We start from the raw sequence: 24,171 nt of genomic DNA on the forward strand, positions 1-24,171 counted from the left end.
GAATATCTAGCTATGATTCACATGCATGTGCAGAGACAAATGTTAACACTTTGGGGTCCATTTATCATTGTGCGGACGGACATGATCCGCTATAGTGAACCATGTCTGCCGCACATCGATAAATGCTGACAGCATATGTTGTTGGCATTTATCATTGCACCAGCAGTTCTTGAGAACTGCTGGTGCAATACCGCCCCCTGCAGATTGGCCGCCAGCAGGGGGTGACAATCAACCCGATCGTATTGGATTGAGTTGTTTTTCGGCGATGTCTGTCCTCCGCTTCAGAGCAGACAGCTGCTTCATAACTTGTGTTTCTGGCGAGCCTGAAGACTCGCCAGAAACACGGGGCATCAAGCTTGATAAATAGACCCCTAACACAATGATAACTTTTACTAGAAGCATTGTTGTCAATACATGTATATTGCAAATATGTTTCTATTCAAAGATATAATTCATCTATGTGCATTTAAATGTTGACAATAATGTCCAATTTAAATAATAGTTACAAACAATTCTTAGTGATTATATTTACAATATTTTTTAATGGAAAAACAAAATATACTTTAATCTCATGCAAGAGTTACAATGCTACAATACAGAGCAAATTGATGTTTTCCCACATTAAAAAAAAGAAAATTCTTAAATGAGATCACTGTTTTTTGGATTCAATTAAATGTAATAAAATGTAATTTGACTTGTTCTTTTGTATACTTGTGTATATTATTCAGAGGGTGTTAGCTGTGGAACTTCCAATATATTTGTAACCCTTTTGCTGGATTCATTGATAAATTCATCTAGTTTAATATTAATAAGAATACATGATCCATGGTGTTCAAGTTCAGTTCCAAGGTCACAGTAGCTATGACTGAAATAAAAAGGGAAAAAAAACAAAACAATGTGAGAACGTTTACTAAAATATTTTTATTTTATGTACTCCAAAAAAAGGTCAATTAATTAGATATTCCTTTCTAGAACATAAACCTATAAATGATAACCACTTTTTGATTCCTTAAAGGGATATGAAACCCATTTTTTTTTCTTTCCTTCATGATCCAGAGCATATGATTTTAAACAACTTTCCAATTTACTTCTTTTATCAAATTTGCTTCATTCTCTTGATATTCTTTGTTACAGGAGCAGTAATGGACTACTGTGAGCTAGCTGAACACATCTGGTTAACCAATGACAACGGGTATTAATGTGCATCCAACAATCTGCAGCTAGCTCCCAGTAATGCATTGCTGCTTCTGATCTTATCTAAGTATCCTTTTCAATAACGGAAACTAAGAGAATGAAGATAATTAGATAACAGAAATAAATTGGAAAGTTGTTTAAAATCACATGCTCTGTCTGAATCATAAATTTAAAAAAATTGGGTTTCATGCCCCTTTAAAGAGACGGTTTACCAAAAATGTTATCCCCTTTAATTTGATCCAAATTATCCATTTTACCTGCTGGAGTGTATTTTTATTTTATTTAAAGTAACTTGTTTACCCTTATTTCTGTATTTGAAATAGCTGATTTAGCCTGTGGTATCCCCACCAAAACTGAAATTTTCTATACTTTAAAGGGGCAGTAAACCTACAAAATAATGTTTTATAATTCTGCACATTATCTTAGCGCTAACTTTATTCAACATAATATTGCAGCTGATATTTTATTATAAAGGAGGATTTCTCAGAACACCGCTCTTGCTCTACTGAGCGGGTCTGTTTTTTTTCACTGAACACATCTGGGCAGCTGTCTAGTCACAGCTCGGCCCAATCGCGCCATTACACTCAATGTAGCTCGCTCCCGCTACATTGAGTGTAATGGCGCGATTGGGCCGTGCTGTGAGTTGACAGCTGCCCATATGCACTCAGTGAAAAAAACAGACACGCTCAGTAGAGCAAGGAGCGACATTCTGAGAAATCCTCCTTTATAATAAAATATCAGCTGCAATATTATGTTGAATAAAATTAGCGCTAAGATAATGTTATATAATTCTGCACTATGTGCAGAATTATATAACATTATTTTGTAGGTTTACTGCCCCTTTAAGTCCAGGCAATGTAAACACAGCCAGCAGAAGAAATTACACTCCCAGAGGGGTGTAGAAGAGATAACTAATAACATTATAAATTCCCATTGTTCTTGCTAAGTATTTGATATAAGATAAGGAAGTAATAACACAATGATATCTCATTTTACCTGCAAGCTCAACCCATTTCAATAAGATGTGGTTTCAAAACACAAAACCAGCAATTTCATATACACAAATAAACTGGAAAATAAATTTCTCAGCAGAGTATACTGTGCAGCTGATATTACCAGTAATTGGGAATGCATTAAGGGAAAAACAATTTTACAGTATACTTTTCCTTTAAAATATCAAATTGTGCTTTGTAAATAAAGATACATTTTACATCTTCAGCTTAGTTAACTGATTTTCAGTATGAAATATTCTAAAATATAGAATAAAGTGTATTCATGTATGAATAAAAAATGGCCATCATTTAAAGTTTAGGAGTAGAAATGCCTATGCAGAGAATAAGCTTCCAACGGTAGGAGTAAGGTATAATACAAACGATTTCAAGAATGTTTGTAATGTGCATAAAAATATCCTGATGAGTATTGATCAGTGTGCTAAAGGGCTATTTAGGGCCTAGATAACAAGTGTAGGGTAATCGTTATTGTGAGTAGCGCAAACGTAGGGCGAGATTACATATGCGGCACAAGCTTCAGCACAACTGCTGAAACTTGCGCCGCCAGTAATTTCACCTCGCACAAACCCCAGTTCATAAAGTGCCGTAAGTCAGATAAATTAGCGATGTCCAGAAATGTGCGTAAATATAAATTTCTGGAGTCGCTAGTGACTTACGGCACTTTAGAAACTGCCGGCGTCTAAGAAAATAATAAAAAAAGGCAAATCTCCCGTAAAAGTCTAATCCACCTCCCAAAAATAAACCAGACACGTAAAACCCCTATGGGCAAGATTACATATGCAGAGTTGCCCGCAAAAGCCGGCGACGCCGGTTTTTACACGGTTTTGGTATCACATATACAGCGCTGCATATAAATGCGACGCGTATATTTCACCCGTCGCCCGCAATTTTTACTCCCATAAGCTAACATAGAACCGTGTCGCAAATCAGCTGATTTGAACAGCCAATAGGATTTCAGTAGCTTTCATGCTATTGGCTGATTTGAATTTGAAGACTCAAATCAGCCAATAGGAATGCAAGGTACCCCATATTTTAACACATGCCTTGAATTCAATCCTCAGTGTGCGGCAGTTATCGTACGAAGAGGATCTCCATGCTCCATGGCTCCGCGGTCGCCGGGCTTCAGATCCGCCGTTGCTGGTCTTTAGTTCAGCGGTCACCGGTCTTCAGTTCCGCGCTCCACTCCGGCTTGTTCCTGGAAGAAGATAGAAGATATTGTCGCTTGGAAGAAGACTTCCCCGGCGGACTTCAGGAACCGTGAGTACCTCTCTGGGGGTTAGACTTAGGCTTTTATTTTAATTTTTGGGGGGTTTGCTTTTTTATAGATTAGGGATTTAATGTGTCTTTGTAAAAGAGCTGAATGCCCATACAAATGCCCCTTTAGGGGCAATGTGTAGTTTAGGATTTTTTAGTGTTTTTTATTTTGGGGGGTTTGGTGGGTGTGAGGTTTTACTGTTAGAGGGGGAACTTAGTATTTTTTAAGGTAAAAGAGCTGTTTAATTTAGGGCAATTCCCTACAAAAGGCCCTTTTAAGGGATATTGGTAGTTTAGCATTAGATAAGGGGGTGTTTTTATTTTGTGGGTCTTTTTTATTTTCATAGGGATTAGGTTCAATTTTTTTTAATTTTTGATAATTTGGTTTATTATTTTATGTAATGTTATAATTTGTTATTTTTTGTAATCTTAGATTAGTTTAATCTTAGTTTGTTTTATTTTTTAATAATCTTAGCTTTTTTATTTTAATTGTTTGTAACTTAGTATTTTTTAATTTAGGTAATTGGGGTTAATCTAGGGGGTGTTAGGTTAGGTGATTTAGTAATTTAATTAGTTATTTTCGTTGTGGGGGTTTGGCGGATTAGGGGTTAATAAATTTATTAAGTTGGGTTTATTGGTAGGTTGGGTTAATGGCGGATTAGGGGTTAATAGGCTAATTAAGTTAATTGCGTTGGTGGGGGATGGCGGTTTAGGGGTTAATAGTTTTAATAGGTACTTTGCGATATGGGTGAATGGCGGATTAGGGATTAATAGTTTATTAAGATATATTGCGTTGTGGGGTGATGGCAGTTTAGGGTTAATATAGTTTATTAGTTATTGCGGTGGGGGTTGGCGGTTGACAGGTAGATAGATATTGCGCATGCGTTAGGTGTTAGTTATTTTCAGAAAGTAGATTGATATTGCGCATGCGTTAGGTGTTAGTTACTATTTTCAGGGGGTTACAGTGCTCACATACTCAGCTCAAGTCTTGCTGCGGCTGCCTATGTGCGGCGAGGTGAAAATGGAGTAAAATTTCTCCATTTTCGCTGCGTAAGTCCTTGCGCCGAATATGTGATAACGATATGCGACGCGGTTCTATGTTAGCTTATGGGAGTAAAAATGGCAGATGACAGGGGAAATATATGCGCCGCATTTATATGCGGCGCTGTATATGTGATACCAAAACCGTGTAAAAAACTGTGTCACCGGCTTTTGCGGGCGATGTCGCATATGTAATCGTGCCCGTAGTCTTAAGGATGAAACATTTACCGCTAGAACCCGTATTAAAAAAAAAGCAAGTTCAAAAAAATCTCTCAATCACTAATACTCCCTATACTGAGCGCAAAGCAGAAACCCACACTTGTATTATAAGGTCATAGTTGTATTCAAGCGATAATAATAATTCTAGAAATATTAACCAAAGGGAAAAGCTCTGGTAATGTCATTGTGAATATTTTAGTCTTCATAAAGCAAAGGGTTCTACCGTGCTGTAACCTAAGTTTCTGTCTTTGCAGAGGCCATTTCAAGACACTTATAAATGGTTCACTAGTGTGCAACCAATGACTTGTGGAATATTTTTCAGAATGAAATTACAGTAAAAGGGAACAAAATAATAAAAATATATAGCAAAACTATTTTTCTACATATAATTAAGCATTTTGTATAACAATTTCAAAATGTTCAATGTCCCTTCAAACAAAAGCACCAGATATTATTCTTTCTATACATATTTGGTTTGTAATATTAATGAAACTATAATTATTACTTTTTATTCAGGGGTGGACTGAGCAGCCTGGCAAAATGGACCTGGACTGATGGCTCGACATGTATGGGGGCCCACAGCCGTCAATCTAAATTTTATGCTGGAGTGGATCATTAAAATTTTTCCATGATTGAACCCTGTTGACACGCTTTCCTTTAAAATGTTGAACAGAATCCAGTCCACATATTTCACACTCCACCTTATTGTGTAACAGTGATACACTAGAAACCAGGGAATGTTTTATTTTGGAAGAAGGGGGTTGTACCTGTGTGAGGCCCTGGCATAGAGTAAGGTATGTTTCTGCAGAAATTGTTTCTGTCACTATGGGTTCTACCTGAGTGTGGAGACCTGGGCCCATATTTATCAAGGTCCGTATGGAGCTTGAAGGGCCGTGTTTCTGACGAGTCTTCAGACTCGTCAGAAACACAAGTTATGAAGTAGCGGTCTAAAGACCGCTGCTCCATAACCCTGTCCGCCTGCTCTGAGCAGGCGGACAGGAATCACCGGAAATCAACCCGATCGAGTACGATTGGGTTTATTGACACCCCCTGCTGGCGGCCGGTTGGCCAAGAGTCAGCAGGGAGCGGCGTTGCACCATCAGCTCTTGTTAGCTGCTGGTGCAATGTTAAATGCGGAGAGCATATTGCTCTCCGCATTTAGCGAGGTCTTGCAGACCTGATCCACACTGTCGGATCAGGTCCGCAAGACCTTTGATAAATAGGGGCCCTGGACTGTTTCCTGACAATGTGTGGGGTCCTGGTGGCAGTCTGTCACTGGATGGGCTTTCATAGTCTGGGGTCTGTGATTGGGGGCCCTGTGTCTGGAGTAGGGGCTATGTCCCTAGAGTTGGAGCCCTGTCACAGAAGAGGCGGGCCCTTTTCCTGGCCCTGGAGTAAGGGTCCTGACCCTGGAGGGAGGTATGTTGCTGTGGGATTCAGGTCCTAGGGTTTCTGTCCCTGGAGGCCGGGAGTTCTGGCGCTAACAATGGAGGACTTGAGTTGGGTCTGTCACTGTAGGTGGGCCCTGGAGGGGAGTATTTTGCAGTAGAGAACCTGGAGAGGGGTGCCCTGGTACTGGGGGTCTGTCCCTGTAGGTTGGAAGCGCTGGCCCTAAGAGTGGGGGTCTGGAGAGAGGTCTGTTACTGCAGGCAAGGGCCTAAAGTGGGGTCTGTTACTGTGAGGCCTGTAGTGGATTTGTAATTGAGACAGATGAAGGTAAATCTCCATTATAGGGATCCACTCAATTCCAATTCATTACAGGCCCCTTAATCTCCATTATACACTCACTAATGGAGACAAAGATATGTTTTAATACCGTACTAACATTCCATATTACAATTAACATTTTTGTAAAAAAATAACCCCTTATGTCAAAAGCAATACAGATAGTCACATACGGCTAGATTTAGAGTTCTGCGGCCAAAGGGGTGCGTTAGCTACGCTGGCTTTTTTCCCCCCGCACCTTTTAAATACCACTGGTATTTAGAGTTTACAGAAGGGCTGCGTTAGGCTCTAAAAAGGGAGCGTAGAGCATAATTTACCGCCACTGCAACTCTCAATACCAGCGGTGCTTACGGACGCGGCCAGCTTCAAAAACGTGCTTGTGCACGATTCCCCCATAGGAAACAATGGGGCCGTTTGAGCTGAAAAAAAACCTAACACCTGCAAAAAAGCAGTGTTCAGCTCCTAACGCAGCCCCATTGTTTACTATGGGGAAACACTCCCTAAGTCTGCACCTAACACCCTAACATGTACCCCGAGTCTAAACACCCCTAACCTTACACTTATTAACCCCTAATCTGCCGCCCCCGCTATCGCTGACCCCTGCATATTATTATTAACCCCTAATCTGCCGCTCCGTACACCGCCGCAACCTACGTTATCCCTATGAACCCCTAATCTGCTGCCCCCCCAACGTCGCTGCTACCTACCTACAATTATTAACCCCTAATCTGCCGATCGGTCCTCACCGCTACTCTAATAAATGTATTAACCCCTAAAGCGAAGTCTAACCCTAACCCTAACACCCCCCTAAATTAAATATAATTTTTATCTAACGAAATAAAATAAATCTTATTAAATAAATTATTCCTATTTATACTTACCTGTAAAATAAACCCTAATATAGCTACAATATAAATAATAATTCTATTGTAGCTATTTTAGGATTAATATTTATTTTACAGGCAACTTTGTATTTATTTTAACCAGGTACAATAGCTATTAAATAGTTAAGAACTATTTAATAGCTACCTAGTTAAAATAATTACAAAATTACCTGTAAAATAAATCCTAACCTAAGTTACAATTAAACCTAACACTACACTATCAATAAATAAATTAAATACAAATACCTACAAATAAATACAAATAAATACACTAACTAAAGTACAAAAATAAAAAAAGAACTAAGTTACAAAAAATAAAAAAATAATTTACAAACATTATAAAAATATTACAACAATTTTAAGCTAATTACACCTACTCTAAGCCCCCTAATAAAATAACAAAGCCCCCCAAAATAAAAAAATGCCCTACCCTATTCTAAAATAAAAATTGAAAAGCTCTATTACCTTACCAGCCCTTAAAAGGGCCTTTTGCGGGGCATGCCCCAAAGAATTCTGCTCTTTTTCCTGTAAAAAAAACATACAATACCCCCCCCCAACATTACAACCCACCACCCACATACCCCTAATCTAACTCAAACCCCCCTTAAATAAACCTAACACTAAGCCCCTGAAGATCTTCCTACCTTGTCTTCACCACGCCGGGTATCTCCGATCCGTCCAGAAGAGGGTCCGAAGTCTTCCTCCTATCCGGGCGATGTCTTCATCCAAGCGGGGGCTGAAGAGGTCCATCATCCGGCTGAAGTCTTCATCCAAGCGGGTGCTGAAGAGGTCATCATCTGGCTGAAGTCTTCATCCAAGCGGGGGCTGAAGAGGTCCATCATCTGGCTGAAGTCTTCTATCAAGCGGCATCTTCAATCTTCTTTCTTCCGGCTCCATCTTCATCCCGCCGACGCGGAACATCCTTCCTCCATGACGAACTCCCGACGAATGAAGGTTTCTTTAAGGGACGTCATCCAAGATGGCGTCCCTCGAATTCCGATTGGCTTATAGGATTCTATCAGCCAATCGGAATTAAGGTAGGAAAATTCTGATTGGTTGATGGAATCAGCCAATCAGATTCAAGTTCAATCCGATTGGCTGATCCAATCAGCCAATCAGATTGAGCTTGCATTCTATTGGCAGTTCTGATCAGCCAATCGGATTGAACTTGAATCTAATTGGCTGATTCCATCAGCCAATCAGAATTTTCCTACCTTAATTCCGATTGGCTGATAGAATCCTATCAGCCAATCGGAATTCGAGGGACACCATCTTGGATGATGTCCCTTAAAGGAACCTTCATTCGTCGGGAGTTCGTCGTGGAGGAAGGATGTTCCGCGTCGGCGGGATGAAGATGGAGCCGAAAGAAAGAAGATTGAAGATGCCGCTTGATAGAAGACTTCAGCCGGATGATGGACCTCTTCAGCCCCCGCTTGGATGAAGACTTCAGCCGGATGATGGACCTCTTCAGACCCCGCTTGGATGAAGACTTCAGCCAGATGATGGACCTCTTCAGTCCCCGCTTGGATGAAGACTTCAGCCAGATGATGGACCTCTTCAGTCCCCGCTTGGATGAAGACTTCAGCCAGATGATGGACCTCTTCAGCCCCCGCTTGGATGAAGACATCGCCCGGATAGGAAGAAGACTTCGGACACCCTTCTGGACGGATCGGTGATACCCGGCGTGGTGAAGACAAGGTAGGAAGATCTTCAGGGGCTTAGTGTTAGGTTTATTTAAGGGGGGTTTGGGTTAGATTAGGGGTATGTGGGTGGTGGGTTGTAATGTTGGGGGGGGGTATTGTATGTTTTTTTTTACAGGCAAAAGAGCAGAATTATTTGGGGCATGCCCCGCAAAAGGCCATTTTAAGGGCTTGTAAGGTAATAGAGCTTTTCAATTTTTATTTTAGAATAGGGTAGGGCATTTTTTTATTTTGGGGGGCTTTGTTATTTTATTAGGGGGCTTAGAGTAGGTGTAATTAGCTTAAAATTGTTGCAATATTTTTATAATGTTTGTAAATTATTTTTTTATTTTTTGTAACTTAGTTCTTTTTTTATTTTTTGTACTTTAGTTAGTGTATTTATTTGTAGGTATTTTTATTTAATTTATTTATTGATAGTGTAGTGTTAGGTTTAATTGTAACTTAGGTTAGGATTTATTTTACAGGTAATTTTGTAATTATTTTAACTAGGTAGCTATTAAATAGAAAATAGCAAAAAGAGAGAAAACCTATTAGGACATATGTAAATATCCCAAAAAAGCAAGGGAAATAATAGCACACGAAAATATATTTTTAGAAAATTCCAATTTCTTTATTTAAATATCCCACTTCACATTCAGGGGGAGATTCAGAGGGAGGGGAACACGCAGGGGATACTAGTGAACCCCAAAGAGGAAGAACTTCAAATAGTGAACCTCTCCTCATTTCCCCTAAACCTGGCTCATGTTGAACTCCTCAAAAAAGGCCTGTCTTTCTGTCCCACGGCTAAAGTGGATAGGTTTGAGGTTATTAAAGACCTCCACCTTTTTTCTAGAAAAATAGTACTATCAGTAATTATGAGAGCAAAATCAGATAGTACTTGTAATTTAGATCTTAGAGATCAAATGGCCCTTATGGATTTGGAGTCACTCCTGGCTGAAAATGAGCAGGAATTTACCCAAGAGAACTTACCTAGCAGAAGTATAAAAGAACAGAAATATACATTTAAACCTAAGTCAGAATTTATGCCTTCTCTCTCTTTGGTTCCAGCTGTCAATTTGTTTGTGAAAAAAATGGAGAAAGAGATTGAAAACTTAACATCACGACAGGAAAGTGACAATTTGGAACCTAGAGAGAGAAAGGCTTTAAAAGAACTGATGCTGGCTAGGGGCCTGGTGATTAAGCCCGCAGATAAGGGCGGGAATCTGGTATTGCTTGATGAACATTTATATGTTAATGAAGTCAAGCGTCAACTTCATGATAAGAATCAGTATGAAAAGCTAGGCAGTAACCCACTTGCACAAATTCAAAATTCTCTTTTTAAAATACTTAATGATGCTAGAAGTAAGGGAATAATCAGCCAAAATGAGTTTAAGTTTCTGTATCCTAAATTTCCTGTCATGCCAGTATTCTATATACTGCCGAAATTGCATAAAAACATGCAATGCCCCCCTGGAAGACCGATTGTTTCGGGGATCGGCAGTATAATCGAAAAAATTGGGGAGTATGTGGATAAACATCTGCGTCCATTTCTTTTAACATTGACATCATATGTTAAAGATACAACAGACTTATTGAGAAAACTGGATGGTGTGGTAGTGAGTGAGAAAACTATCCTAGCCTCTTTAGATGTAGAGAGCCTTTACTCCTCCATTCCCCATAATGTTGGCCTAACAGCCATTAAAAGATTCCTTGAAACTAGGGGTCCAGCTTATACAGAACATACAGAGTTTATGATGGTGCTTTTGGAGTTTATCTTAAAAAATAATGTCTTTTCATTTGATGGACAGGTGTTCCGCAGAACCGCAATGGGGGCAGTATGTGCCCCCACATATGCATGTCTCCATTTGGGGTCATGGGAATCTGATATCTTTGAACAACATGTCAGCACTTTTGATGAGAAGGTGCTGATGTGGGTAAGATATGTGGATGATGTTCTTGTCTTGTGGGATGGAACAGTAGAGGAATTCAATATCTTTGTTTCCATACTTAACCACAATGACAGGAACATCTTCCTCACATCAGAAACTAATGTAAAGGAATTGAATTTCCTAGACATAACCATAATAAAAGAAGGTTTAAAAATAGTGACTGAGAACTATCGGAAGAAGAATGCCACTAACAGTATTCTTCACGCGAATAGTAGCCATCCTAATCATCTGATAAAAGGAATACCATATGGGCAGTTCCTCCGTTTGAGGAGGAACTGCTCCTCTCTTTCCAAATTTGACACTCATGCTCGCCTAATGAAGGAGAGATTCCTTAAAAGGGGTTATTCAAATAAATGTTTGAAAAAATCCCTTTGGAAGGCTAGAAAAATGTCAAGGGATGATCTATTATATAGAGATAAGACAAGAACTGAGGGAGATCAGATTAGATTTATTTCAAAGTATAATGATCAATGGGATAATATCAGGTTGGCTATGAAAAGGAATTGGCACATCCTTACTTTGGATGAAAAAGTGAGAAACACTATAGGAGATGTACCCCAAATGGCAGCCAGAAAGGCACAGAGCCTATGAGATAAGCTGGTAAAAAGTCAGTTTGTCAGAGGTCTCTCTGATGCAGACTGGCTACGTAAGGACAAGGGAATAAAGGGTAGCTACCCATGTGGGCACTATGTATACTGTGCCCACATGGATAGCACTAAACAATTCTCTGTTCAAGAAAATGAGGTTTATGACATAAGATTCTTTTTCAATTGCAAGTCTGAGGGGGTGATTTATCTCTTGCGGTGCTCGTGCCCGGTCTTTTACGTAGGTAAAACCAAAAGGATGGTGAAGGACCGGGTACAAGAGCACAGAGATGACATCCTCCACTCAAGAGACACAAATGTTGCTAGACATTTCTGTGAGAAGCATAATGGCAATGTGGATTCCCTTAAATTTGTAATTATTGATAAAGGGATCACGAACGGACGAGGAGGCAACAATGATAAAGTTCTTTTACAAAAAGAAACTAAATGGATCTATAGGCTGGGTACAAGATCACCAGTAGGTCTAAATGAAAAATTGGAATACGTAAGCTTTCTATAAGAAAGTAAAATATTTCTGACAGGGTGTATGTTATTTCTTTTAGAGTAACTTCTTTGTTCAAGTAGAGCTAAGGTGATACCTAGGAATGAAGGTTAGACTTTAGACAGTTTGCTTTATAATTAAGAACTGTTTATGCACAATTTAAATCGAAATTTAAAACAATTGCTTAAATGAATTTAAATGTAAATATCCCTTTAAGGGCTCCTGGCTATACACAGGATACAGCTCTCTAAAAAAAAGTAGGCGAGACTGTGTTGAAGAATCACCTGTGAATAATCAGGTATGCCCTATAAAGAGGATGTCCGATGTGGACTCAGAATGCCCTGACGAACCCCTGAGACACATGCTCTGGAGGGGGGTGAAACGTGCGTTGGCACTATGTGTATAGCACCTGAGAAATTAGTTAACAACCTACTGAGGTCCTTTTGGTGATGCGTAAAAGCTGAAGTCTTATTCCAGTACAAACAAGCTTCTATTGCTGATTCTGATAAAACAGGACAAGTCTGTGGACTGTGAATCTGCGCTGAAACAATAGCGCATGAAGTATGCCTGTGAATCTATTATGGAGCTTGAGAACAGCTAACAGAGGTGGTGATTAACTACTAAAGTGTGCAAAGAACTTTTCATATCAGCGATACAGTTTGGTATCTACTTTGGATTACCTGATAAGGATATACAGAAGTGCGACTGGTTAATTCTCCTTTGGATCTTCCTGGACCAATAGAAACAGGTTCATGTGCTAGGAACCAATTGGAGCTGCAGTGACAAGTTGGCCACCCCCACTGGGGGAATTACGGATCAGCAAGAAAAAGCTCCATCGCAACTTTACTTTGAAGGACGAAAGATAAGTACTGTCCTTTTTCTGCCTTATATTCATAAAGCTGTGTATCGGTGTGACCTAGTGTGCAGCAGGAACTGTTGCGGTCCTTTACTTTACCGATACCTTCCGTGACTTGCCACTATATGGTCTTAGGAGCCATTGTTTACATCTACAGTGGGGACACGGACTGTCAAGCTGTTCTTATGTTTATTTGCAGGACATACCGCTGTTAGCTTGGCTCCTTTTACATAATATAGGAGTGTTCTTTATTATCACACTGTATATATCTCTCTATATGTGTTATCCTATAGGTAGAGGCAATTATAGTTTGCATACGTATGCATAGATAATGAGACATTTTGTTAGCTTTACGTATACCTTGTTGTTTTATTTTTAGTTGTAAGATGTCACTCTAACTGCCGCAGCCTGGTGGAATAGATTAATCACTGAATGTGAAGTGGTTTATTTAAATAAAGAAATTGGAATTTTCTAAAAATATATTTTCGTGTGCTATTATTTCCCTTGCTTTTTTGGGATATTTACATATGTTCTAATAGGTTTTCTCTCTTTTTGCTATTTTCAATTATAATTTAAGGGTAGCACCGAATATTAACACACAGCAATATTTTCTACTCTCTCAGATTTAAATATATTTTAGCTATTAAATAGTTCTTAACTATTTAATAGCTATTGTACCTGGTTAAAATAAATACAAAGTTGCCTGTAAAATAAATATTAATCCTAAAATAGCTACAATATAATTATTATTTATATTGTAGCTATATTAGGGTTTATTTTACAGGTAAGTATTTAGCTTTAAATAGAAATAATTTATTTAATAAGATTTATTTTATTTCGTTAGATAAAAATAATATTTAACTTAGGGGGGTGTTAGGGTTAGGGTTAGACTTAGGTTTAGGGGTTAATACATTTATTAGAGTAGCGGCGAGGTCCGGTCGGCAGATTAGGGGTTAATAATTGTAGGTAAGGTAGCGGCGACGTTGGGGTGGGCAGATTAGGGGTTAATAAATATTATGTAGGTGTCGGCGGTGTTAGGGGCAGCAGATTAGGAGTACATAGGGATAATGTAGGTTGTGGCGGTGTGCGGTCGGCAGATTAGGGGTTAAAAAAATGTAATAGAGTGGAGGCGATGTGGGGGAGCCTCGGTTTAGGGGTACATAGGTAGTTTATTGGTGTTAGTGTACTTTAGAGCACAGTAGTTAAGAGTTTTATGAACCGGCGTTAGCCCAGAAAGCTCTTAACTCCTGGCTTTTCTCTGCGGCTGGAGTTTTGTCGTTAGAGTTCTAACGCTTACTTCAGCCAAGACTCTAAATACCAGCGTTAGAAAGATCCCATTGAAAAGATAGGATACGCAATTGGCGTAGGGGGATCTGCGGTATGGAAAAGTCGCGACTGGAAAGTGAGCGTTAGACCCTTTCCTGACTGACTCTAAATACCAGCGGGCGGCCAAAACCAGCGTTAGGACCCCCTAACGCTGGTTTGGACGGCTAACGCAAAACTCTAAATCTAGGCGATATTATTTAACAATTTTGTATTTGAAGGCACATTGTAGTTATTTATTTATTTTGCTTTTCTTCATCTTAAAAAGGGTACTTCAAAATACATTTTTTATCTTTTTGAAAATCTTATATTCCTGTCCTGAATAAATCAATGTATTTTAGTCACAATTACATAGGTGTTCCCATCTTCACCAGTAAGGCGCAGATAGTTGTCCGTATTACCCAGTGAGGAAAGTACCAAACCATCACTAGAATGTTAGTTTCAATTTAAAGTTAAATAGATTTTACTTAACACTTTTTCAAACAAGAAATGTTTATAACATAACTAAATGATGCATAGAAAATTTTGGAGTATACTACATTTATGTCTTAATTATACACATTTTTCACAATTAGGAAGATTTAACAAATTACCTTGGCAATGGAAGACGTTTTCCGTAGATAATAAGAAAACCTTTGCCTATATGTAGGTTATCAACACTTAATACCTGACCTGCAAGGAGCAAATTTACAGACATTATAGATAGTAAAACAATACAGGATAATCGTATCACAGCTATAAAGCACTTCTATTTATAGTTCAATATAAAATGTAGTTGTGTAAGCTGCCATGTAACATAAAATAAAGAGGTTATATGTAAATAATGAGAAATCTATTGCACTGGTGGTTGGCTTATGGGTAAGAATTTTGATTGGGACCAGGGAGAAAGTAACACAGTAGACAAGTATACTCAATAAATGCATTATTAAAGGGACAGGAAACCCTAAAATTTTATTTCATGATTTGGATAGAACATACAATTTTAATCAACTTTCCAATTTACTTCTTTTATCAAATTTGCTTCATTATCTTTTTATCCTTTGCCGAAGGAACAACATTGCGCTACTGGCAGCTATCTGAACACATCTAGTTAGCCAATTACAAGAGATAAATGGGCAGGCACCAATCAGCAGCTAGCTCCTACTAGTGTAGAATATGTGCATATACTTTTTTAACAAGGGATACCAAGAGAACAAAGCACATTTGAAAATAGAAGTGAATTTAAAAGTGTCTTAAAATTACCTGCTCTATCTGAATCATGCAAGTTTAATTTTCACTTTCCTATCCCTTTATGAGACAATGCAAAAGCACGTAGTTTGGATTTCAAATAAGTAGTAGATTTTTTTTCTAACAAAAGTTACATTTTCCTTCCTAATGTATCATGTGACAGCCATTAGCCAACTACAAAATGCATATATGTAGATCCTGTGAATCTTGCACATGATCAGTAGAAGTTGGTGCCTCAGAAAGTGTGCATATAAAAAGATTGTTCACATTTACATAATGGAAGTGAAATGGAAAGTTGTTTAAAATTGTGTGCTCTATCTGACTCTATTCGACTTGACTGTTCCTTTAAGCAAAATTACATTAATGAAGGTCCTTGTTAGGGTTATTTACTTCAATGGGGTTCCAGTTAGGATATTAATGTGGAAAGGTTTCAGTTAGGGTTTATAAAAATAGCTGTTCACTTAGGACCAGATTACAAGTTGAGCACAAAATATCACTTTTGCAAAAGCAATATTTGTGCTCCCTTGAGTAATAACAGCACACGCAAATGTGAGCTGGAATTGCATGTTGAGCATAATGCGAAAGCGAGCTCACGCTCGTATTATATGGAAGCATTGCGCTTACGAGAGCGCACTTCCATAGGCTTCAATGGGAGCCTCATTCTAATGCTATCAGACACAGAATGAAAACCTAGAGCAGTGAAGGGGTAAGTCGCGCAGCAATGGGCATCAAAGATTAAATATATATGTATATGAATATATACATATATATTTATGTGTTTATAGGTGTATATACACATATTAACACATAAATATATTTGTATATATCCATTTTACAGGGAACACATAGTTCCCCTTAGAGCGCAATGTAAAGGCACTTTTCAGTGCTGTTTTTTTTTCTAACACCCCACATCCGCCAACTTTAACCCCCAAAAACTGCTTAATGCAGTTTTTTTTATTACATTTTTATTTATTTATTTTTTTTAAATAAAAAACTAAAGTATACTTTATTTTGGGGCAATTGGGGCACTTTTGGAACATTAACCAGAGATCTGATCTCTGGTTAATTTTTAAAACGTTAATTGCTACTGCAAGCTCAATGTAGCACTAACCAGCCGCTTGTAATGGCTGGTTATTTATCGAGCGCCAATTTGCCTGTTTACGGGGATGCGATAAATTAGCGATCTACTTGTAATCTAGCCCATAATTATTCTTTTTTTTTATATATTAATTTTTATTGGATTTATAAAATAATATAATGATACAGAGTTTAAAAAAGATAATATGTTAAGATACAATAATGTGGTATTATGCCAATTCCGTTATCCACAGGATTTGATTTCCCTGGGATCAAATGTCTGTTATACTCTTTCTCAAAGTTCTTGTTGATATAGGGAAACTTTTATATAAATTGTTTCTTGTTAGTTGACTTTATTCCAGTATATGATTCATAGTTCGTTCTGTTAAAGTAATATCTGGCAATAGTTGGTAAGATTGAGGTTCGGGTGACAGAAGGAAGAGGTAAAGGATAAGGGTAGGGAGGGGGGGGAGAGGAGTTGTCCGCCTAGAAGCTATGGAATTGTTTATCATTTCTGGAGTTGTGGTTGTTAAGTTGTTCCGAGTGTTCAGGCTATGATGTGTCTAATTTGAGGTATCATGTTGATGATCATCCCAGAGGAATTGAATATCAGCAAAGGGGATGTGTTTATTATTTCTCTTATGGCCATATTCCTCTAGGGAAAGCTAGCCCATAATTTTTTTACTACATATAATTAAACTTTTTATATTAGAATCTCAAACTGTTTAATATCCGTTTATCATAGTTGTCCAATTTAGGCTGAGGATTTCAATGTTCCAGTAACATTGATATTTGGCCCAAGGTTTTCTTACCTACCTCACTCCATTCTGCATCGGACATTTTCCTGTCATCATTATATTTTTTTCTACAGCTATATGTGTTTATAAAAACTTAAAGTGAAGGTAAACTTTGATGAATGAAAGCCCGGTTTTTAAAAATACTATTTAAAACAGGGGCACTTTCATTCATCAAAGTTTAGAAAGCAAGTTTAAAAACTTACCTGTCTTCTTTTCACAGCCAGAGCAGCTTCCCCCACCCAGAGATCCTCTCTTCACACGTCAGCAATGACTAATCCGGCTTCCTCCAATCATGGTATGGCCTCAGGCAATGACTCTCCTGGGGGAAAGCCGTGATTGGAGGAAGCCGGATTAGTAATTTCTGACATGTGAAGAGAGGATCTCCGGGTGGGGGAAACTGCTCTGGCTGTGAAAAGAAGACAGGTACATTTTTAAGCAAAACGGCTGCTTTCTAAACTTTGATGAATGAAAGTGCCCCTGTTTTTAATAGTATTTTTAAAAACCAGGCTTTCATTCATCATAGTTTACCTTCACTTTAAAGCTTATAGTTAAATCATGAATATAGTGCTACAGTTGGAGTGCTACAAATAATAATACTAATAATACTAATAATAAAGATAATACATTCAATACATTTTTATGTTTTTATGTTATTTTAGTTTTAGTTTTCATAACCTATGTATAATATATGTCTAGTATGGAGTATAAAATATTTTTATACACTTGTCTTTTTCTTATACCAACAGCCATATATGATAAACAGTACTGTTATTAAATTATCCATACATACCTAGTAGCCCACTTGTATTACTTGAAATCAGATGTTTTGCTTCTACAAATAAATTAAGGTAATTTGAATTTTTATTCTTGTAGATTGTAACCTGTACACCGTCATGCACTGTTACTGTTATTTTTTCTTCATCTTTTTTCAGAAACCTAAAAAATGCAAAATAAACATCTTTTATCTTTATTACATTAACCCAAGAGCTTGCAGTTAAAAATACTCTATAAATAATTACATTTGGAGCTCTTAGTTTGTGCTATTTGCAAACTCATAACTATATAAGAGATAACCTTTCAAATATATTTCATGTTTGATTAGCTTAACTGCTAGATAGAGATCTGAAGTCATGCTTTCCGATGCGCGTTACATTCAATTGTGCTCAAGCAATCGCGTTTACTTTGAAACTGTAATAAGTGTGCTACTTCCGACACACGCAGCCACGATAAACCCAATATTGCTCACTCACAACAGTTAGCGCGCCACTCATAATCTAGACCTTTGTGACGCGTTATTCACCTGTTGCATTCAATTTGGAATATATTATCAACAGATTGCCTTTTTTAATCCATGGAGGCACCTATCGTGGATTATAGGAGAGGTCACTCTTTGAGAGAGACGCTGATGTGATCTGATTTTAAACTTAGCTACACCAACAGTACTTTGGTTTATGTAACTAAGAATGGATGTTATCATTGTGTAAGATGTACAACTTGTAATGGATTGCTGCAAAGTAAACTTTTCCTACACCTTTGGACTAACAGGAAGATTGGAGTCAGATAAAGCATTACATGTACCACAAGATATATTGTTTATCCAATTTCCAATTTCAATTTAACTTGTAAATTTTATGTAGGGAAAATATATAATGAACTACATTACAAAATGTCTATCCACCGTTCTGCTATCAGAACTGCCATGACGGCTAGACATTTTGCTCAGATGAAACATGCTGTGTTGAATTTATGGTATATCATTTGTAATCATGTACCTGAACTAAATAGAGAGGGACATAGAGGCAAAATATTATAATAGAAAGAATCCAAATGGATTTATATGCTAAAACACTTTGCTGCCAAAGCTGTTAAATGTCCGTTTAAATTATAAATGTTTTTTTATAAGTAGGGACATTAAGGATACAAGTTACAACTGCTTTATCATTACTCATCCTGTGAAAACTTGTAGTGTGTTATGATTGGTAATTAATTGTTACTTCTTGCTAATTCTTGTGCATATGTACGGTTCCAGTGAATGGTCATCTAAATGCTACAGGATACAAAGACATTTTAGACAATCTGGTCCTTCCAGATTTTTGGCAACAGTTTGGGGAAGGACCTTTCCTGTTCCAGCAAAACATGTGCCCATGTGCAGAAAGCGAGGTCCATGAAGACATGGTTTGACAAGTTTGGTGTGGAGGAACACGTGTGGCATACACAGAGCCCTAATGTCGACCCAATTGAAAACCTTTGGGATAAATTGGAATGCCAAATCTTATGGAAATCCTTCCAAGAATATTTAATTTTTCAAACAGTAATGTTGTTTATAGTTACTTTCCTGTGAATAAATATTACACTATAAAGGATCTCCATTCTTGTGTGCTCCCAAATTAGCTCTTTTTTCTTGGTAAGAGCAAAAGTGATGGAGTTTAGGGAGTTGTCAAGGGGTGAGGTTTTTCCCCCCACCAACCTTGAAAGTCACTAGCTGCCACTGGTTTCTGCTATCCTAATTTAAGAGCTTGTCCAGTGCAATGGCTTTATTTTCAGCCATAGAGCTTAAAAACATTGGTTACAAAACTACAAACTTTGCAGATCCTGAACAGGAAAATATTAGTGTGATGACTACATACAACTGCCACACACCTGATTGGCTCACAACGCATGTTCTGCTTAGGAGCTGCAATGCTTGGGACAAAAACTTTATTTATGTGTTACAAACAAACAAATAGCTATCTATGGTTGCTAGTGCTAAAATACATGCTCTAACATGATTCGTTGATTAGAATGTCCCTTTAAAAAGGAAAAAATATTATTATTTAACAAGAGTCAGGTAATTTTAAAGTTAAATAATTCTTGAAAAATGTTTTAACTAACATATTCTATGGTAAAACTAATCAGGAAACTAACAAACAACTACCCATGTTCTTCAAAAGATGTGTTCCACTCATAGGTTTTTACAGTGCCGTTGTGAGTCATAATGATCTTTTCGGTTGAAATTTCCACTTGTAGTTCCTCTCTCATGTTGATAAATCCAAATTTTCCAAATTTAACATTAGAATTACTTGTATCTTCAACCAATTGACCATTAAGGGTATTTCCTGAAACAATAATAATGATATCTGTTAATGCTATTTTGTGTCTGTCTCTGTGTGTGTGTTCAATGACAAAAACAAATAAATGTTAAAAACATGGACATTTTCAAGTTTGTCACTAGTGATGTCATCGATGATGCCATAGGTGTTAATTTTCGGAGCGCTAATTGCTCCCGCAAGCTTGCGGTAGCAATAACCAGCAACTTGTAATGGCTGGTTATTTATCCCATGCCGGTAAAGGGGCGAATTTGCTTGTTTATGGGCACGCAATAAATTAAGGCTCCACTTGTAATCTAGCCCACATTTTTTTCTGTAGTGTAGGGTTCCCCCTCCCCACCTCCCCCTTCTAAGTAATCAATAGTTTTCTGTAGTGTAGGAACCCATTTCCCCCTCCAAGTGATATTTTTTTAGTTCTCTCCCTCCCTCTCTCTACGAAACCCTTTTTTGCCGTAGTGTTGTGGCTCCCACTGTCTAAGCTGACAACAGAGACTGCTACATGCCCCTGTGTGCTGGACATAGGTACTATATCAACACAATATGCTGGGCAAAGTATTGTGTGACCTAGTACCTACGTACATTTGATGCATTTAATCTGCCTTTGGGAACCTTTCCCCCCTAGAATTAATAATCGAGGCCCCTAATTGCAATACAAATTGCTTCTACAATAATTGAATAAATACACTTTACTCCATGTCAGAATATTAACTCATTTAAAAATTATACAACTGTTGTTTATTACTTTTCCCGACAATAATGCATCATGCTCTTACCGGTTTTTACATCATGTATTAGGTTTACAATAGCATCTGGCTTCTCATCAATTTCAAAACATATTTTTTCTTGTAATACTGGTGCAGTAATCAAAACATGAAAATCCGAGCAACCTGTAATCAAAAAAATATTTCGCTTATTTAACCCATCCAAGTGTAAAATATTTTGTTACTAGTAAGAAAGAATAACAAGATATTATTACGCGGTAACCCAATTATGCAAAAATATTTAGATTTGTATAAAAGTTAAATTAGTAATTCAGCAAAAAGTAAATTTATGCTTACCTGATAAATTAATTTCTTCTAGGATACGACGAGTCCACGGATTCATCCTTTACTTGTGGGATATTATCCTCCTGCTAACAGGAAGTGGCAAAGAGCACCACAGCAGAGCTGTCTATATAGCTCCTCCCTTAACTCCACCCCCCAGTCATTCGACCGAAGGTACAGGAAGAAAAAGGAGAAACTAAAAGGTGCAGAGGTGACTGAAGTTTCAAATAAAAAAAAAATATAATCTGTCTTAAATTGACAGGGCGGGCCGTGGACTCGTCGTATCATAGAATAAATTAATTTATCAGGTAAGCATAAATTTACTTTTCTTCTATAAGATACGACGAGTCCACGGATTCATCCTTTACTTGTGGGATACAATACCAAAGCTACAGGACACGGATGAACGGAAGGGACAAGACAGATGGCTAAACAGAAGGCACCACTGCTTGAAGAACTTTTCTCCCAAAAATAGCCTCCGAAGAAGCAAAAGTATCAAATTTGTAAAATTTGGAAAAGGTATGAAGTGAAGACCAAGTCGCAGCCTTACAAATCTGTTCAACAGAAGCATCATTTTTAAAAGCCCATGTGGAAGCCACCCCTCTAGTAGAGTGAGCTGTAATTCTTTCAGGAGGCTGCTGTCCAGCAGTCTCGTATGCCAAATGGATGATGCTTTTCAGCTAAAAAGAAAGAGAGGTAGCCGTAGCTTTTTGACCTCTACGTCTTCCAGAATAGACAACAAACAAAGAAGATGTTTGACGGAAATCTTTGGTCACTTGCAAGTAAAACTTCAAAGCACGAACCACGTCCAAGTTGTGCAACAGACGCTCCTTCTTAGAGGAAGGATTAGGACACAGAGAAGGAACAACAATTTCCTGATTAATATTCTTATTAGTAACAACCTTAGGAAGGAATCCAGGTTTGGTACGCAAAACCACCTTATCAGCATGGAAAACAAGATAAGGCGATTCGCATTGCAATGCAGAAAGTTCAAAAACTCTTCGAGCCGAAGAGATAGCAACTAAAAACAGAACTTTCCAAGATAGAAGCTTAATATCTATGGAATGCATAGGTTAAAACGGAACCCCTTGAAGAACTTTAAGAACTAAATCCAAACTCCATGGCGGAGCAACAGGTTTAAACACAGGCTTGATTCTAACTAAAACCTGACAGAACGACTGAACGTCTGGAACATCTGCCAGACACTTGTGCAGTAAAATTGATAAAGCAGATATCTGTCCCTTTAGGGAACTAGCTGATAGCCCCTTCTCCAATCCTTCTTGGAGAAAGGACAAAATCCTAGGAATCCTGATCTTACTCCATGAGTAGCCTTTGGATTTGCACCAATAAAGATATTTACGCCATATCTTATGATAAATTTTCCTAGTGACAGGCTTTCAAGCCTGAATCAAGGTATCTATGACCGACTCAGAGAATTCCCACTTGGATAAAATCAAGCGTTCAATCTCCAGGCAGTCAGCCGCAGAGAAACTAGATTTGGATGCTGAAACGGACCTTGAATGAGAAGGTCCTGTCTCAGTGGCAGAGTCCATGGTGGTAGAGATGACATGTCCACCAGGTCTGCATACCAAGTCCTGCGTGGCCACGCAGGTGCTATCAAAATCACCGAAGCTCTCTCCTGTTTGATTCTGGCAATCAGACGAGGAAGGAGAGGAAATGGTGGAAACACATAAGCCAGGTTGAACGACCAAGGTACTGCTAGTGCATCTATCAGTACTGCTTGAGGATCCCTTGATCTGGGCCCGTAACAAGGAAGTTTGGCATTCTGACGAGATGCCATCAGATACAATTCTGGTGTGCCCCATTGATGAATCAATTGTGCAAACACCTCCGGATGGAGTTCCCACTCCCCCGGATGAAAAGTGTGACGACTTAGAAAATCCGCTTTCCAGTTCTCCACTCCTGGGATATAGATTGCTGATAGATGGCAAGAGTGAGTCTCTGCCCATCAAATTATTTTGGAAACCTCTATCATCGCTAGAGAACTCTTTGTTCCCCCCTGATGATTGATATATGCTACAGTTGTGATATTGTCCGACTGGAATCTTATGAATCGGGCCAAAGCCAGCTAAGGCCACGCCTGAAGCGCATTGAATATCGCTCTCAGTTCTAGAATATTTATCGGGAGGAGAGCCTCCTCCTGAGTCCACACACCCTGTGCTTTCAGGGAATTCCAGACTGCACACCAGCCCAATAGGCTGGAGTCCATCATCACTATGACCCATGCCTGCGGAAAAACATTCCCTGGGACAGATGATCCTGTGACAACCACCAAAGAAGAGAGTCTCTGGTCTCTTGATCCAGATTTATCTGAGGAGATACATTTGCATAATCCCCATTCCACTGATTGAGCATGCAGAGTTGCAGTGGTCTGAGATGCAAGCGAGCAAACGGAACTATGTCCATTGCCGCTACCATTAGTCCGATTACCTCCATACATTGAGCCACGGACGGCTGAGGAATGGAATGAAGAGCTCGGCAGGTGGTTAAAATCTTTGATTTCCTGACCTCCGTCAGAAAAATTTTCATGTCTACCGAATCTATCAGAGTTCCCAGGAATGGAACTCTTGTGAGGGGGATAAGTGAACTCTTTTTTACATTCACCTTCCACCCGTGAGATCTTAGAAAAGCCAACACGATGTCCGTGTGAGATTTGGCTAGTTGGTAAGTTGACGCCTGAATTAAGATATCGTCCAGATA

The 24,171-nt window shown here is 38.4% G+C and overlaps 1 protein-coding gene across 2 annotated transcripts in view; it reads right to left on the reverse strand.

Moving 5' to 3' along the window:
• Positions 1 to 522: 522 nt before the first annotated feature.
• The window catches only part of LOC128666415 (inter-alpha-trypsin inhibitor heavy chain H2-like), a 165,858-nt gene continuing 142,209 nt past the window's right edge, over positions 523 to 24,171 (reverse strand). For both annotated transcript variants that reach the window (XM_053721015.1, XM_053721014.1), the window contains 5 exons: positions 21,181 to 21,294; positions 20,236 to 20,416; positions 18,112 to 18,257; positions 14,814 to 14,892; positions 523 to 865 (listed from right to left, as the gene is read on the reverse strand). In XM_053721015.1, the coding sequence (XP_053576990.1) occupies positions 721 to 865; positions 14,814 to 14,892; positions 18,112 to 18,257; positions 20,236 to 20,416; positions 21,181 to 21,294 (665 nt within the window). In that variant the 3' untranslated portion in view covers positions 523 to 720. The remainder of the gene's footprint in view (positions 866 to 14,813; positions 14,893 to 18,111; positions 18,258 to 20,235; positions 20,417 to 21,180; positions 21,295 to 24,171) is intronic.

Source organism: Bombina bombina, chromosome 7 (genome assembly GCF_027579735.1).
Source record: "Bombina bombina isolate aBomBom1 chromosome 7, aBomBom1.pri, whole genome shotgun sequence".
NCBI lineage: Eukaryota > Metazoa > Chordata > Amphibia > Anura > Bombinatoridae > Bombina > Bombina bombina.